General features: G+C 40.4%; 1 protein-coding gene across 9 annotated transcripts in view; it reads left to right on the top strand.

The window, feature by feature from the left end:
• The window catches only part of IARS1 (isoleucyl-tRNA synthetase 1), a 79,988-nt gene that overhangs the window by 40,670 nt on the left and 23,437 nt on the right, over window positions 1-15,881 (top strand). For all 9 annotated transcript variants that reach the window (XM_081523592.1, XM_081523574.1, XM_081523550.1 and 6 more), the window contains 10 exons: window positions 1,819-1,941; window positions 2,407-2,498; window positions 3,116-3,214; window positions 5,901-6,027; window positions 7,282-7,355; window positions 7,751-7,945; window positions 10,648-10,734; window positions 12,093-12,176; window positions 13,299-13,443; window positions 14,799-14,919. In XM_081523592.1, coding sequence (XP_081379718.1) covers window positions 1,819-1,941; window positions 2,407-2,498; window positions 3,116-3,214; window positions 5,901-6,027; window positions 7,282-7,355; window positions 7,751-7,945; window positions 10,648-10,734; window positions 12,093-12,176; window positions 13,299-13,443; window positions 14,799-14,919 — 1,147 coding nt within the window. The remainder of the gene's footprint in view (window positions 1-1,818; window positions 1,942-2,406; window positions 2,499-3,115; window positions 3,215-5,900; window positions 6,028-7,281; window positions 7,356-7,750; window positions 7,946-10,647; window positions 10,735-12,092; window positions 12,177-13,298; window positions 13,444-14,798; window positions 14,920-15,881) is intronic.

Raw genomic sequence — 15,881 nt, 5'->3', positions numbered from 1 at the left:
GCGGCGCTCAGCTTTCTTCACCATCCAACTCTCACATCCATACATGACCACTGGAAAAACCATAGCCTTGACTAGACGGACCTTTGTTGGCAAAGTAATGTCTCTGCTTTTAAATATGCTATCTAGGTTGGTCATAACCTTCCTTCCAAGGAGTAAGCGTCTTTTAATTTCATGGCTGCAATCACCATCAGCAGTGATTTTGGAGCCCCAAAAAATGAAGTCTGACACTGTTTCCGCTGTTTTCCCATCTATTTGCCATGAAGTGATGGGACCAGATGCCATGATCTTAGCTTTCTGAATGTTGAATTTTAAGCCAACTTTTTCACTCTCCTGTTTCACTTTCATCAAGAGGCTTCTTCTTTGCTTTCTGCCATAAGGGTGGTGTCATCTGCATATCTGAGGTTATTGATATTTCTCCCGGCAATCTTGATTCCAGCTTGTGCTTCCTCCAGCCCAGCATTTCTCATGATGTACTCTGCATATAAGTTAAATAAGCAGGGTGACAATATTCAGCCTTGACATACTCCTTTTCCTATTTGGAACCAGTCTGTTTTTCCATGTCCAGTTCTAACTGTTGCTTCCTGACCTGCCTACAGGTTTCTCAAGAGGCAGGTCAGGTGGTCTGGTATTCCCATCTCTTTCAGAATTTTCCACAGTTTGTTATTTTCCACACAGTCAAAGGCTTTGACTAGTCAATAAAGCAGAAATAGATGTTTTTCTGGAACTCTCTTGCTTTTTTGATAATCCAAGAGATGTTGGCAATTTGATCTCTGGTTCCTCTGCCTTTTCTAAATCCAGCTTAAATATCTGGAAGTTCACGGTTCACGTACTATTGAAGCCTGGCTTGGAGAATTTTGAGCATTACTTTACTAGCATGTGAGATGAATGCAATTGTGTGGTAGTTTGACCTTTCTTTGGCATTGCCTTTCTTTGGGATTGAAATGAAAACTGACCTTTTCCAGTCCTGTGGCCACTGCTGAGTGTTCCAAATTTGCTGGCATATTGAGTTTAGCACTTTCACAGCATCATCTTTTAGGATTTGAAATAGCTCAACTGGAATTCCATTACCTCCAGTAGCTTTGTTCGTAGTGATGCTTCCTAAGGCCCACTTGACTTTGCATTCCAGGATGTCTGGCTCAAGGTGAGTGATCACAGCATCGTGGTTATCTAGGTCTTGAAGATCTTGTTTGTATAGTTCTTCTGTGTATTCTTGCCACCTCTTCTTAATATCTTCTACTTCTGTTAGGTCCATACCATTTCTGTCCTTTATTGAGCCCATCTTTGCATGAAATGTTCCCTTGGTATCTCTAATTTTCTTAAGAGATCTCTAGTCTTTCCCATTCTGTTGTTTTCCTCTATTTCTTTGCACTGATCACTAAGGAAGGCTTTCTTATCTCTCCTTGCTATTCTTTGGAACTCTGCATTCAAATGGGTATATCTTTCCTTTTCTCCTTTGCTTTTTGCTTCTCTTCTTTTCACAGCTGTTTGTAAGGCCTCTTCAGACAGCCGTTTTGCCTCTTTGCATTTCTTTTTCTTGGGGGTGGTCTTGATGCCTGTCTCCTATACAATGGCATGAACCTCCATCCATAGTTCTTCAGGCACTCTGTCTGTCAGATCTAAAATGCTGCTGTAGGGCTCTGGATTCTCTGATTGATCCTTGAGTTAACTTCAGTTGAGAGGATAACAAAAGTTGGTTACATTTATAAGTAAGAATACTGAAAAATTCTATAAATCTGTTGCCTCACATGCTTCCCTCCTGCCACATCCACACCTAACTGTTTTGTACTTCCCTTCTTCCTCCTTTCTCCTTTTCCCTAGGACGATTATCGGGTCTGTATGGATTTCAACATCATTCAGAAAGACTCTCTCCCTATTTGCCCTGTGGATGCCTCAGGCTGTTTTACAGCAGAAGTGACAGATTTTGCAGGACAGTATGTGAAGGTTTGTATCTATGTGGCTTATTTCATCCTACTTCTTTTATTAATTAGTTTTGTTAAATAGCTTTCATATCTGGGATATTTTTTTTCCCCAGGAAGCTGATTTTGTTTTGTTTCAGCATATAAAATCAGATCAGCTGCTTTCCAAGGTCTAATATCTTCAGAGGATGCATGCTGTAATTTCAAGGGTAGGAATCAGAAACAGTGAACTCTGGTTTGTGACTCAGGAAGCAGCTTTGTGACCTTGGGGTAATCACTGCTAATTGAAAATTTCATTACCTTGAATGGTCTGGAACATACTTTAAAAAAGTATTTAATATTATACAATAGCTGAAATGTAGATCAAGTATTTTTTTAATACTTTTGTTATTTATGTGTTTTATAGTAAAGGAAACAACAGATTTTAGTAATATACTTAATTATATTGTATTAGTAAGTATTGTGAGATATTTTATTTTTTTTAAAATAGGATGCTGACAAAAATATCATCAAGGCTCTAAAGGAACAAGGTCGACTTCTTGTTGCCAGCACCTTCACCCATAGCTACCCTTTCTGTTGGAGGTAAGATGAAATATAGCTAGAGCTTCAGATTTGTGAATATAATTGATATGTTTACCCATTTCATCACTTCGTGGTTCCCATCTCATTTGTATCCTTTCGAGTTAGTGTTTGAAGCAAACACTAACTGAAGCAAAACTTCATTTTTGCTTTAATGAGAATTTTATGAATTCACATATATAGTTATTTTATCTTCAGGTATTAGAAAAGTAGATGTATACCACTATCTTTTGTGTTGAGATCACATTTCTCTAGGATGACATATATCTCTAAAATTTTCTAATGGGATTTGTGAGAAGTATCATGTGATGTAAGACATCATACTATGAAGATGTGGGTTAAAGTGGAATGTTCAGTGGCATCATGTTTCATTCCTGTTTCCTCTTTGCTGAGGTTGACATCATTTCTTAGACAGCTTTCACACAAGCAGAACTACAGTTTTTCTCTTGATAAGTTTCACCTTCCACCTATTGTGGAGGGAGATGACATAGACACTAGTATTTGCAGTAGAGGACTTAATACATGATGGTGATGTGAGTAAGAAACTAAAGATCAGTCTTACCCTGGGTCCCTGCATACCTCAGTCTGACCAGCCACATTCTGCACTTTTGCTTTCCCAGGTCAGACACTCCACTCATTTACAAAGCGGTGCCTAGCTGGTTCGTTAGGGTGGAGCACATGGTGGATCAGTTGCTGAGGAACAATGACCTGTGTTACTGGTGAGCAGTTAAATATGTGTCTTCATAATGTCCTTTGTCATATAGTTTAGTATTGGTTTACACTTCTTCCAAATTATAATCGTTTTAAAAGCCGTCTTTAATTGTATGGTAATAGCTATTTGTTATTTTGTTTCTTCAGGAACACAAAATAATTTAAATAATTTTGTATATAATAAGACATATAGGGGAATATTTTTCTTAACCCAGTAAAAATGAGAAGTTGCCATTCGTTTGCTCTGAATGACTTTGGAAAACTGTCAGAGTCCCTTAGCTTTAAGTGGTAGTCATTTTCAGGATGAAAATTTATCTTTGGAGGTACTACAGAAGCCATTTAATATATTTTTGACACTTGAGTTCCAAAATACGGTGATGCCTTGTGTACTCTGGCTTCATAGATAAACGCTGCAAGGAGAGAATCCTTGCTCTTCTCAGCTAATATCTAGACTGCAGAGAGGTGTTACAGTAGTTCTTCCCTTTTGCCATAGGAGGTATGTTCCAAGAACCCCCCAGTGGATGCCTGAAAACACAAATAGTACTGAATCCTAAATGTGTTTCTCTGGTAGCTCAGTGGTAAAGAATCTGCCTGCAATGCAGGAGACACAGGTTTGATCCCTGGGTCAGGAAGATCCCCTGGAGAAGGAAATGCAACCCAGTCCAGTATTCTTGCCTAGAAAATCCGTTGACAGAGGAGCCTGGCGGGCTACAGTTCATGAGTTGGACACAACTTAGTGACAGAACAACAACTGAACTCTATACCTTATATACTGTGCTTTTCCCTGTACATATTTACATACCTGTGGGGAAGTTTAATTTATAAATTAGGCACAGTATATTTTTGGGGGCTCCAAAATCACTGCTGATGGTGATTGCAGCCATGAAATTAAAAGACACTTACTCCTTGGAAGGAAGGTTATGACCAACCTAGATAGCATATTTAAAAGCAGAGACATTACTTTGCCAACAAAGGTCCGTCTAGTCAAGGCTATGGTTTTTCCAGTGGTCATGTATGGATGTAAGAATTGGACGGTGAAGAAAGCTGAGCACCGAAGAATTGATGCTTTTGAACTGTGGTGTTGGAGAAGACTCTTGAGAGTCCCTTGGACTGCAAGGAGATCCACCCAGTCCATCCTAAAGGAGATCAGTCCTGGGTGTTCATTGGAAGGACTGATGTTGAAGCTGAAACTCCAATACTTTGGCCACCTCATGCGAAGAGTTGACTCATTGGAAAAGACCCTGATGCTGGGAACGACTAGGGGCAGGAGGAGAAGGGGGCGACAGAGGGTGAGATGGTTGGATGTCATCACCGACTCGTTGGACATGGGTTTGGGTAAACTCCGGGAGCTAGTGATGGACAGGGAGGCCTGGCGTTCTGAGATTCATGGGGTCGCAAAGAGTCGGACACGACTGAGCAACTGAACTGAGCTGAACTGAAGAGTATCCAAATTGCTGGCATCACTGCTTTTGTACTTTGGGACCATTATTAAGTAAAAATAAGGGTTATCTGAACACAGACACTGAAGTAGTCAACAATTGACCTGGTAACTTAGCCTGGTGGGCCACAGTCCATGGGGTCACAAAGAGTTGGATATGACTGGGTGACAGAGCAGGCACACTGTAGGTACAAAAATGATAGTCTAAAGCTCTGTATTCCAGAAGAACATTTTTTCACTGAGAGTCTTGAGGGTAATCACTATTTTTTACTTCTCCCAAGAAGTTCTTGGGCGAAGTAAGTAATAGTGCATTTGACTTTGAAAGAATGGAGAGAATCTCTGGGCAGTAAGAGGAAATTGTATATTTCTTAACAAGTTGACCCTGATTTCTCAAGAGAAAGTAGTTTTTTTCATTTTTATACCTTTTAGTTTCCAAGAGGAGTGTTCAGTATGGAATATTTGTGTGGGTGCCTCATTGGGAATTGTGGGGAGACGGTACAGGCCTATAAACTAACCTCGGATGTTAATTGCAGTGCCTGAGAGTACAGGATATTTTGGAGCTGAAGGGTGCCCTAACTCAGCCTTGAGCTTGGCAGGATATTCTGCAAAGCTGAACCGTAAAGAATAAGGAGTCATTTACCAGTCAGAAGCTGTAGGCACCTTGGGGAAGGGGGTGGCTGAAGGAAGGAGGGTGGCAAGTTGAAGGTTATCAAAGTGGAGGGATGGCACAGGCAAAGGCAGTGAGGTAAGCAGCTATGTTCTAAGGAACTTGCCTTATCGCTGGGCCCTGAAGTGCAGTGGCAGGGGGACGGCAGGTGAGCCTGGAGAGGCAGCTACCCACTGACTACAAATAGCCCCACTCGTTTGCACTCTTACTTTATAGGTGATTAAGAGCCCTTATCTAGTGACTTTCAGTAGAAGCACTATTGTGTGGTTGACATGAAGACTAGGTCTGAGTAGGATCAGGGTAATTAGTTAAAGAATTGCAGCAGTCCTGCAGTTGGAGAGCAGGACTGGGAAGCTTATGTGCTGTGGAGTTTCATATTACAGAGCATCTTCCCGGGGATGAATTCACAGCGGAAACAACCACTGTAGGTTTTTTGGTACTGTCCTTGTAGAAAACATTCTCCTAGAAGTGACCTCACAGATTTCAGAGTGTTAGTTTCACAAAAGATTATACAAAGGCTTATGCAGATGTAATTTTATAAGTTTCCTTACTAATGTTTTGATGTGATTATCTGGTCTGTTTATTGCAGGGTCCCAGAGTTTGTGCGAGAAAAGCGATTTGGAAATTGGCTGAAAGATGCACGTGACTGGGCAATTTCCAGAAACAGATACTGGGGCACTCCTATCCCACTGTGGGTCAGCAGTGACTTCGAGGAGGTGAGGCAGGGCAGGAGGGCCGTGTATCCTTGTGTTGACTTTTGCAGAACCACCTCGTTCATGCATCTCAGTATAGGGTAAAAGAATATGGTTTCTTTATTACTTCGTTCCTTTCTTATTTCATCAGTTTTTTTTCCCTCTTTATTCCTTTCTAAAATCATTACATAAATAAGAATATGTTTTTAATTTATTTTAAGTTATATTTACTTTAATTAAATATAGTTTTAAATTTCCCTTTGTGTAAAAGTGAAGAATGCAAGTTGTATTTGTTTCTGGGAAATCCTCACAGTGTTTATCTTGTGTTACTTAGATTCTTTTTTTCCTCTGAGTTTTTGATGAACAGAAAAGACTCCATGCCCTGCACTAAGTGGCAGCATGTTGAAACAACCTTTTAGTGATAAAAAGGACAACTTAAAAAAAATTACCAAAGGATTACAGACCTTTAATCTATAAAATCAAATGTTTGTGTGTGTGTGTGTAAATAAATAATAACAGATATATAGATGTATTTCCTGTGTTGAATGCTAAGAGCATTATAACGGTTATGAGGAGCAGCAGCCCAGGGACCTCAGTAAATCTCTACTAGGGACCTGAAAGGCAGGAGTGAAATAACTGAATCAGAGGACTTTTCAGAACTGAGCAGGAAGGGCAGAGAAAGAGAAGTCTGTATATGTTTATTAGATAACAGATGTCCTCTGGGTATGAACCACAGCAGCTCCTGCTGGTGTAAGTCAGGAGCTTCGCCCCTGTTTGATGACTCCCCATTATGAATAGCCCCTGCCAGGTCCCTCTCCCAGCCTCCTTGCATGAACATAATCCTAATATCTTTCAACCTGATTATTTAGTCCAGTTCATACACAATAAATTAGTTCCAGCTTTGACTTGAGAAGATTTCAGATTAGAAAGCCAAATTCAGGTGCCAGGAATAAACAAAGATGCCTTAGAGCAATAGTCTAGGCATTTCACTTATGCATATTATTTTGGGCAGAGGTTTGGAAATAGTAAATCCTCAAGAAATACTTGTTGAGATGATGGCTGTGAAACTCGCTCCATGTCGGGAATTTCTCTGATATAGGGATAGGTAGCAAAGAAATGAAGTCTGCTCACCTATTCAGACAGTTTCCTACAGTCTTTCATGAAGAACCACATTGATGATAACTGTTGTGAAGACGAAAGGTTTCTGAACCTAAACATAAATGTTACATAAATTAACTGCATGTGATCTTTGACTCTGAGGCCTTTTATCTTTGACAGGTAGTATGTGTTGGGTCAATAGCAGAACTGGAAGAACTATCAGGAACAAAGATCTCAGATCTCCACAGAGAGAGGTCAGTTTCTGCATGTTTCATTCACTTTAGTTCTGTCATTCAGAGAGTATTGGGCTAGGTCCTAGTCTGTTAAGATGTGGTCTCTGTTGCAGGTCATAGAGCTCCATGTAGAAATCAAACACTAGTTTACTAAATTAACTTTGCTGTTGATGATTCATGTCATATTGAGGAAAGGTGGCTTCTGTCCTTGAGTTAGATGTCAGGAGACTTTGATTATATAGCCTTCCAGATTGAGCACTGATGATACTTTCTGAAAATCTGTGATAATTGCCAATATTTTTGTTTGCAGATGCATATAAAAGAGCTATGAAGGCATTGTGTTTCCTTTTGGCAATTAAACTGTATGTTCTGTTTTGCTTAAAATTAATTGAAGCAGCTACTTCTTTGTTTACTAGCATTGACCATCTGACCATTCCCTCACGCTGTGGAAAGGGATTGTTGCATCGCATCTCTGAAGTGTTTGACTGTTGGTTCGAGAGTGGCAGCATGCCATATGCTCAAATTCATTATCCATTTGAAAACAAGAGGGAGTTTGAGGATGCATTTCCTGCAGACTTCATTGCTGAAGGCATTGACCAAACCAGAGGATGGTATGTTCCTTGTTCTTTAAAGTGATTTATTGATTTGGTTTAACTTAGCAGGTATTTTACTTTGTATTAATCAGCTGGGTGCTGGGGAGATTGTGTCAGATGAGATAGACTGTTCCTGCCCTCTGCACCTTACCACCACATACCATAAAAGTGTCTTTTGAGAAGGTATCTCTCGCTACATTACCGCTGTAGTTTTAGAGTTTGAATTATTTCTTTGACATTTTTAAATACAGAGATTTATTATATTGGAAGTTTAAGTGATACAAAACAATATATGTCCGTCTTTGTTTGTTTACTTCAAATCATTTACTCAAATATTTAGTGGGTATTTACATGCAAGATATTGGGGAGGTTGCTACAAAATTGAGGAATAGTTGAAAATGTACCCAGATGTTAAGGCTAGCCTTATAACTTTCTGAAAAATCCAGATTTAAAATTAAAAAAAAAAAAAAAGCCCATGATGGGAGTAAGAGTTTGCTTGTGCAACTGAAGGACCCACATGCTGCAAGGAAGATCAAAGATCCCATGTGCTGCAACTAAGACCAAACAAATATCCCTTCCTCTGAGGGCAGGTCAGGAGGACCCTGGTTTTATCTGGTGCATTATTGAAAGTGGTGCCCTCATCCTTTTGATTAGAAAAAGATGAATTACTGGGCCACAATGTTGGGCAGTTAAATGTATGTCTTTGGGGGTCCTGCCAACCATTTTGAGCTATTCCATTCCAGCAGTGAGATTTACTGCAACTGCATCTGAGTCTTTGACACGAGGACTGAGGCCTGGCTGGACTGTCCACCCACCCTGCTGTATTGTTGGTGACAAGATTGTCCTCTTTGGGGTTATCAGTCTGTCTCCTGTGGAGAGCCTGGGAGATGAATTTGACCTCATAGATCATTTTGACTTACATGTTTTGGACTTTAGCCATAATCTGAAGACTGTGCAAACTGACTATGATTCAGTATAACCTGAACCAGTCCTGTTTGCCCCATGACATCAAGTGGGAACTGAATGTTGTGACTACTAACAGTAATATCAGTCATCCCATCATCTCCTCCCATGGGTAGGAAGAAGTTTCTGCCGCCTCCCTTCCTGAGCCTGCTGTTGTCTTCACTGCCCCTGCCAATCTCTCCCCCGCCTGCCCCTTTGGACCCTGTACTTGCTATACTTCCTCATGGAGTTGTTGGACTAGAGGTGTTTTCTGTGCTGTGAACTTCGTGAGGAGCTGCAGGGTTGGGGGGCACTAGGTCCCTTCCTCCTTGGGCTGAGGGCCCCTTCCTCTTGGTGCTCTGTCCCGTCCACCTCCCTCCAGCTGCTGGCTCAGGTGAGCTGTGCTCTGCTGGGGAGCAAAGGGAAAGGGGAGGAGGGAGAAGCAAGCAGTGTGTAAGCCTCTGGAGCTTCCCCTTCCCCACTCCTTTTTCCATCTTATCCCCCCTGCTTGAGCCACAGGCATTGATTGGAAGCTGAGAGGAGTTATAGCTGTTGGCATGAAATCTCCTTCGCCCTGGGGAGGTGAGGACCGGCAGATAATTCCATCCTTCCTTGAGCTGTTGCTGAACCCTGACTCTTTTCAGCCAGCTCAGATTCTATAAAAATAAATTAAAAAGCAAAAAAGAAACAAAAAAACATGTTTTTGGACTGACCCACATTCTTATTATACTTTCATTAGTAATGTTTCTGAAGGAGTATTTAAGGAAAGCTGGTGTCATTTTCTGTCTTTACTACTAGTAGTCTGCACAAACTGTTCGAATTTCAGCCTTAATGTTCTGGAATATTTTCAGCTTTCAGTCCATTTTTCTATAGGAACAGCTACCATGCACAAGTTCCTATTCTTAAAGAGAGAGCCAGATGATTCACCAATAAGTTGTTTCTCTGAGGAATTTACATGTCTGGCAACTGTTAAAAGCTGTCATATGGGTCCACATGTGCACATTGCCTCCTTCCCCTTCTGTCAGGCATGGTCTACCTCTCTTAAGAACTGTGGTCCTACTGACCTGCCCTCAGAGGAAGGGCTATCTGGTCATTTATTCAAGGGATCTGGTCTCCATCCTCATCAGTTGTGCCTGGTGATGGTCTTTGGTTGCAAAGTCAGGTCCTAGATGACACTGGGACAGCTTACATGGGTGTGATGTGGTTCTTTTAGGAAACAATCTAGCTAGCAAATAAATGGCTTGCATGATATCTGATATAATAAAAACATTTTCTATGTTCCTACAGTCTACCTTTTGACTTTTGGATGAGAGTGCTTTTTGTGTCTTTTGTCATCAGGCTGTCCCCTATGACCTTGTGCTAAAAGCAACATATGTCTCTGGATTTTCAGCCTGGCATTTCTGAGAGGTCCTGAGAGAACACCCAGTGTTGCCCACCTCTGCCTTGTGGTTGTCCAACTAGCTCCCCAAGGAAGGTGGTAGTACTGTCCCCAGCAGAGGGTCAGTACCTCACTCCAGAGCTTTTAAATAAAGTAAATTTTTTTCCTATTGAAAAGCTCTAATATGATTCGTCTACAGTGGGTCCTGTCCTTAATGTTTTACTGCTTCCTAGATGATCCTGATATATCACCAGGATGAAGAACCATTGCTTTAAGTGCTTATGAAGAAATGTAACTTACCTAAAATAGAAATTCAGTAAACACAGTTTTCTTTCCTATGCTTGAATTCTACTTCTTATTTTATTGAACTGTTTCTTTGTGGGTTTTTTTTTCCCCTCAGGTTTTACACCCTGCTGGTGCTAGCCACATCTCTCTTTGGACGGCCACCATTCAAAAATGTGATTGTGAATGGACTTGTCCTGGCAAGGCAGGTGCACTCCCTTGTATAATGATGAGTTCCAGTTCCTTTCTGTTCTTACAGCATTTTCTAGTTGGATGTAACCATTCTTTGTGAACAGAGGAATTTAGGAACACACCAGTTCTCTTCCTATTCTTTCCTTCCTTCTACTTTTATACTTCTTTCTGTTTTCCCTTTTTATCCAGCTTCTGTCTGAAGCCCTTCTCCACCTGTAGCATTCTATCTCTACATAGCCCTCTATCTTATGAGAAGGGGGTGCATTAAGAACTAAGCCTAATGGAGGAGGACCAAGCAGGGGCCATGTGTCCCATTATACTACTAATGATAAAATACCACTTGTCATTTAGAATTTTATAAAGTACTTTTGCTTGTAGCTCTTATTTAATCTGTGAACTGGTCCTTTAATGTAGTTTTAGTTGTCCTCTTTTTAATATATGAAGAAGCTATTAGTTCTAGAGGCTTATAATAGAGGACTCTTATTTTTTCCTTTGCTTCTGTTGCCTCTAGTCATTAAAAGTAAAAACAAAAACAAGAAAATAAATCCTTTGTACACAGATCTCTTGCTTCATGTGCCCTTCAAAGTGAGGGATGACACCTAGCACTGTCTCAGGCCCTGTTTTGAGCATTTATACATCCTTACTCATTTACTCCCAGAACCATTTGAAATGGGTCCTTTAATTGTCCGGTTCAACATTTGAGGCATTTGAGGTGCAGAAAAAGTAATGTTACACTGCAAAATAGTGATAAATGCTAGTTCTGTACCTACACAGTCTGGCTCTATATTCTGCTTTAAAAAAAAAATAGAAATCTTATTGAATTACAGTTGTGGAAATTAATAGAGACCGCTTATGTGCTTTGCTTGGTTTCCCCAGTGGTCATGTTTCTTGAAACCATAGCACATTGAGATCAGGCTGTTGATTCAGTCCACCAATCTTAATCAGATTTCCCCAGTTACACTCATTTGCCATTGCATGCAATATTTCATGTATAGGTTCCTATATCCACCAGCACAGTCAAGATACTGGGCCTGTTTCAGCATCACAGGATGTCTCTATTGCCCTTTTATAACCATACCTACTCTACCCCTTCATACCCCACCCAGTTCAGCCTTCAACCCTAATCCCCAGCACCTGGCAACCACTAATCTATATCTTCCTGCTGCCATTTATCCTGAAACTTCTCCATTTACTCACTACAGCCATCTGAAAGAAGCTGACACAGATATTAACAAACAACCTTATTGTTGTGCCTTAATAGTAGCTTGTGTCCCATTTGCACTTATGTATTCCAAATTATAGATGATCTGTAACCATATATAAACTGTGATGTTGACTTATTTAATTGATGTCTCCCTTTTGTTTTTCAAGTGACGGTCAAAAAATGAGCAAACGCAAAAAGAATTATCCAGATCCACTTTCAATAATTCATAAATATGGTGCTGACGCCCTCAGGTACAGACCAGTGCTCTGCCTTGTGTGTATTTGTCATCTCTTATGTATCATCTTACACTCAGTGATATAATCATGGTTTCAGTGATACTAATCATTCTATTAATTTGGTTTATAATTAGCTCTTCTTAAAAAATGCACATCTATTACATGTAATTGTATTGGTATGGTGTTGACTTTAAACCCCCAAGATGGTTTTCTAAATTATAAAGATGTTTCTAAATCTAGAGGTCTTTTGGAAGATGAGACTCTGTGTTAGATTTTTTTGAGTATCACAGGTACTTCCAAGTTAGTTGCTGGTGCCTCTGCCTCACTCCTGTAGATTCCCTGTCTTGTTGGTATTAAAATTCTCTTATATCATTTATTTCTATTTTGCACTTACTTTTCAAATAACTATATGAGGTGCATTTATGCTAGAGCATATAAAAATTAATGCTGAAAATTTTTTAGAGAAAGATACTGCTTAAAATAGAGTTATAAACTTTCAGGGCTCAGGTTAAAAGGAACCACGGAGATCTTATTCCACATCCTCCTGTTACTAACACAAGAGACCCACACCCAGGGGCTGTGGGCAAGCATATTCATGGTTCCCATGTTGCCTGGGAGCAGTTTGTTCAGTGTCCTGCAACCCCAGTTATCTATTAGACTCACCTTGGCATAGCCAACAACTTGGGCCTGATTATTCTTTGAAGGCTGTCCTATGGGATGTTTAACACTGTCTTTGGCCTCTGCCCTCTGAGTCCCTCTGTGTTGGCAAAATGCTTGTGTGGGTGTTCCTTGTGAATCCCTGATGCCTAAACATACTGTCCTGGGAGGAAGGCCTGGTTAGTTCCTCTTGGTGCTGCCATGCTGCCTGGGGCCTGTGTCAAAACCAGCCCAGGACATGATTCTTGGTTAGTCCAGTGCCATATTTTGGTGTGGCATTCTTGGTCTCCCCTTTAGAATTTTCTAGGTCTCTTACACAAAGTGAGAACTTTGTCAGTTTTAAGTAGACTGTTTGAAGAGTATTTATAATGTCCCCATTTTGCAGAAAAAGTGCTGATATGGGTATTACACTGTCAACATGTCAGTAATATTTGGTTTGCTGTCTCCATTCCATTTCCATGTAATTTTTTCTTCTTCCAGATTATATCTGATTAACTCCCCTGTGGTGAGAGCAGAAAACCTTCGCTTTAAAGAGGAGGGTGTCCGAGATGTCCTGAAGGATGTCCTACTCCCTTGGTACAATGCCTATCGCTTTTTCATCCAGAACGTCCTAAGGCTACAGAAGGTATGGGTTGCAGTGCTGTGGAGTGGGGTCTGCCCTGCTGAGCTGGGTTTGCAAAAGGTAGTCAGGGGTGACCTGTGAGGTGGAGTTCTGTGAGAAACTCATCTGAGCAGGCCCCATGGGTGGGAGCTCAGAGCCATTGGAGAGGCCGTAGATGAAGGTGTAACAGTTGTCTGGGGACTGTGCTGAGCCAAGAACAGGCCTGGATCTTTGCCATTTGGGTAGATGCTCACCTCTGCAAGACACAGATGCTTCACCTATTTAAGAAGAGTTGCACTGGATATTCATTTAGCCAGCCAAATTCATGATGAGCGAGCAAGTAGAGAGTCAGCTACTGTCAGAGTGAGTGCCTTGTAAAGGCAGCTGCCTATGAATGGTTAAGGAAGGCTACTTCATGAGTGCATTTGGGCTGAGACTCCAAGAAAAATTCTCATTGAGTTGCTGGGATGAAAAACAGTGGTTGTGATATACACGAAGGTATCTCAGAGCAGTTACCTGCTGACTCGGGAAGCATCCTCTGAGAAGCCCCCATATGTTTTGCTGCCTCTGGTTCATCTTGGTCTACTAATGAACCCCCCTAGGAAGAACAGGATCTTCTCCAGGCCCTAGTGTTGTTCCTGTTTTTGATCCCACCACCTCTCAGGCCAGTAGTCATGAAATGGGTCTACTTTGCAGACCTCTGCCTGTGTGGAACTTAAGAAAACAGACTGGGTTAAACCACTCATCCCTGGGGCTCATCTGGGCATGGCAGAAAGATGCAGACTACAGCTTTGGGTGCTTAAATCAGGGCAAGAGTCAGTATGGTTGCTGCCTTGCCACCCTGATGGTGATGCTATTGAGAATGGACAGGTGAAGTGGGCCTTAAGGATGAAGGAGGATTTGCAAAGGAAAAAGCAGTGGGTGAATAGAGCATTCTGGGTAAAATAAATTAAGCAAAGACATTAACTCCTAGTATTCATTTTCAACTTATAGATAGTTGTCCATTCCTACCCAGTTTTACTGTCCATCCTTCCTCAGATTTAAGGTAACTAAACACTATACTTACTGACAGGATTTTGAAATATTTTTTAATTTATAATTACCCTTTGATGATAGGAATCATTTTCTCCTAAATTCTCTTTAGTTCATTCAGAAATGTATTTCATTAATTGAGGACTTAACGTTCCAAATTTAGCACTTACTTGGAAAATATTGCTAAGAATCAGAAATTTAGATTGCCAATAGAGTCTGTGCTTTGTGAATTTTTTTTTTTTTTTTGGTTTGGCTAGTTCTTTCAGTTTAAATCATTTAAAGAGTTCATTTCCTTACAGTGGTTTCCCCCATGCATGCAAAAAGTTTCAATAGTTGTCACTTCCTAGGAAGAAGGAATGGAATTCCTTTACAACGAGAACATGGTTAAAGAAAGTACCAATATCACAGACCGGTGGGTCCTGTCCTTTATGCAGTCGCTCGTTGGGTTCTTTGAGACCGAAATGGCAGGTATGTCTCTTTTGGGCCTTCCTCCCAGGAATAAAGATTCTCTCTTTATAATTACTCTTTTAGTATTTAATTGTTTTTCTTTATAAACAGAGAATTTTTTTTTTTTTTGAAGAATAGTCGATTTACAATGTTGCATTAGTTTTTGGTGTACAGCAAAGTGATTCAGATATATATATATTTTTTCTTTTTCATATTCTTTTCTGTTATGGTTTATTATAGGATATTGAATATAGTTCCCTGTGCTATACAATAGGACTTTGTTGTTTATTTAATTTATAGTAGTTTGTATCCGTTAATCCCAAACTCCTAATTTATCCCTCCCCCATCCCATTTCCCCTTTGGTAACTGTAAGGTTTTTTTTGTTTGTTTGTTTTTTAAATGTCTGTGAGTGTTTCATTTTGTAAATAAGATCATTTGTATCATTTTATTTAGATTTCACGTATAAGTGATATCTTACGGTATTTGTTTTTCTCTTTCTGACTTAGTATGATATTCTCTAGGTCCATACGTGTTGCTGCAAATGGCTCTGTTTCATATTATTTCATTCTTTTTATTGCTGAGTAGCATTCCTCTGTGTGTGTGTGTGTGAGCACATGCACATCTTCTTTATCTATTCTTCTGTTGATGGCCTTTTAGGTTGTTTCCATGTCTTGGCTATTGTAAATAGTGCTGCAGTGAACATTGGGGTGCATGCATCTTTTCAAGTTAGAATTTCAGTTTTTTAAGGAACCTCCATACTGTTTCCATTGTGGCTATACCAGTATACATTCCTACCAATAGTATAGGGGAAGGTTCCCTTTCTCCACATCCTCTTCAGCATTAGTTATTTGAGGGCTTTTTAACTGATAGCCAGTCTGACTGGTGTAAATGATAATTGGCAGTGTTGAACATCGTCTGATGTGCCTATTGGCCATCTGTATGTCTTCTTTGGAAAAATGCCTATTTAGGTCTTCTGCCTATTT

The sequence above is a fragment of the Giraffa tippelskirchi genome, chromosome 1 (assembly GCF_054371585.1).
Source record: "Giraffa tippelskirchi isolate mGirTip1 chromosome 1, T2T-mGirTip1v1.2.pri, whole genome shotgun sequence".
Classification (NCBI taxonomy): domain Eukaryota; kingdom Metazoa; phylum Chordata; class Mammalia; order Artiodactyla; family Giraffidae; genus Giraffa; species Giraffa tippelskirchi.
The sequence above is the reverse complement of the archived record's forward strand: the minus strand, read 5'-3'. Positions and strand labels throughout refer to the sequence as shown.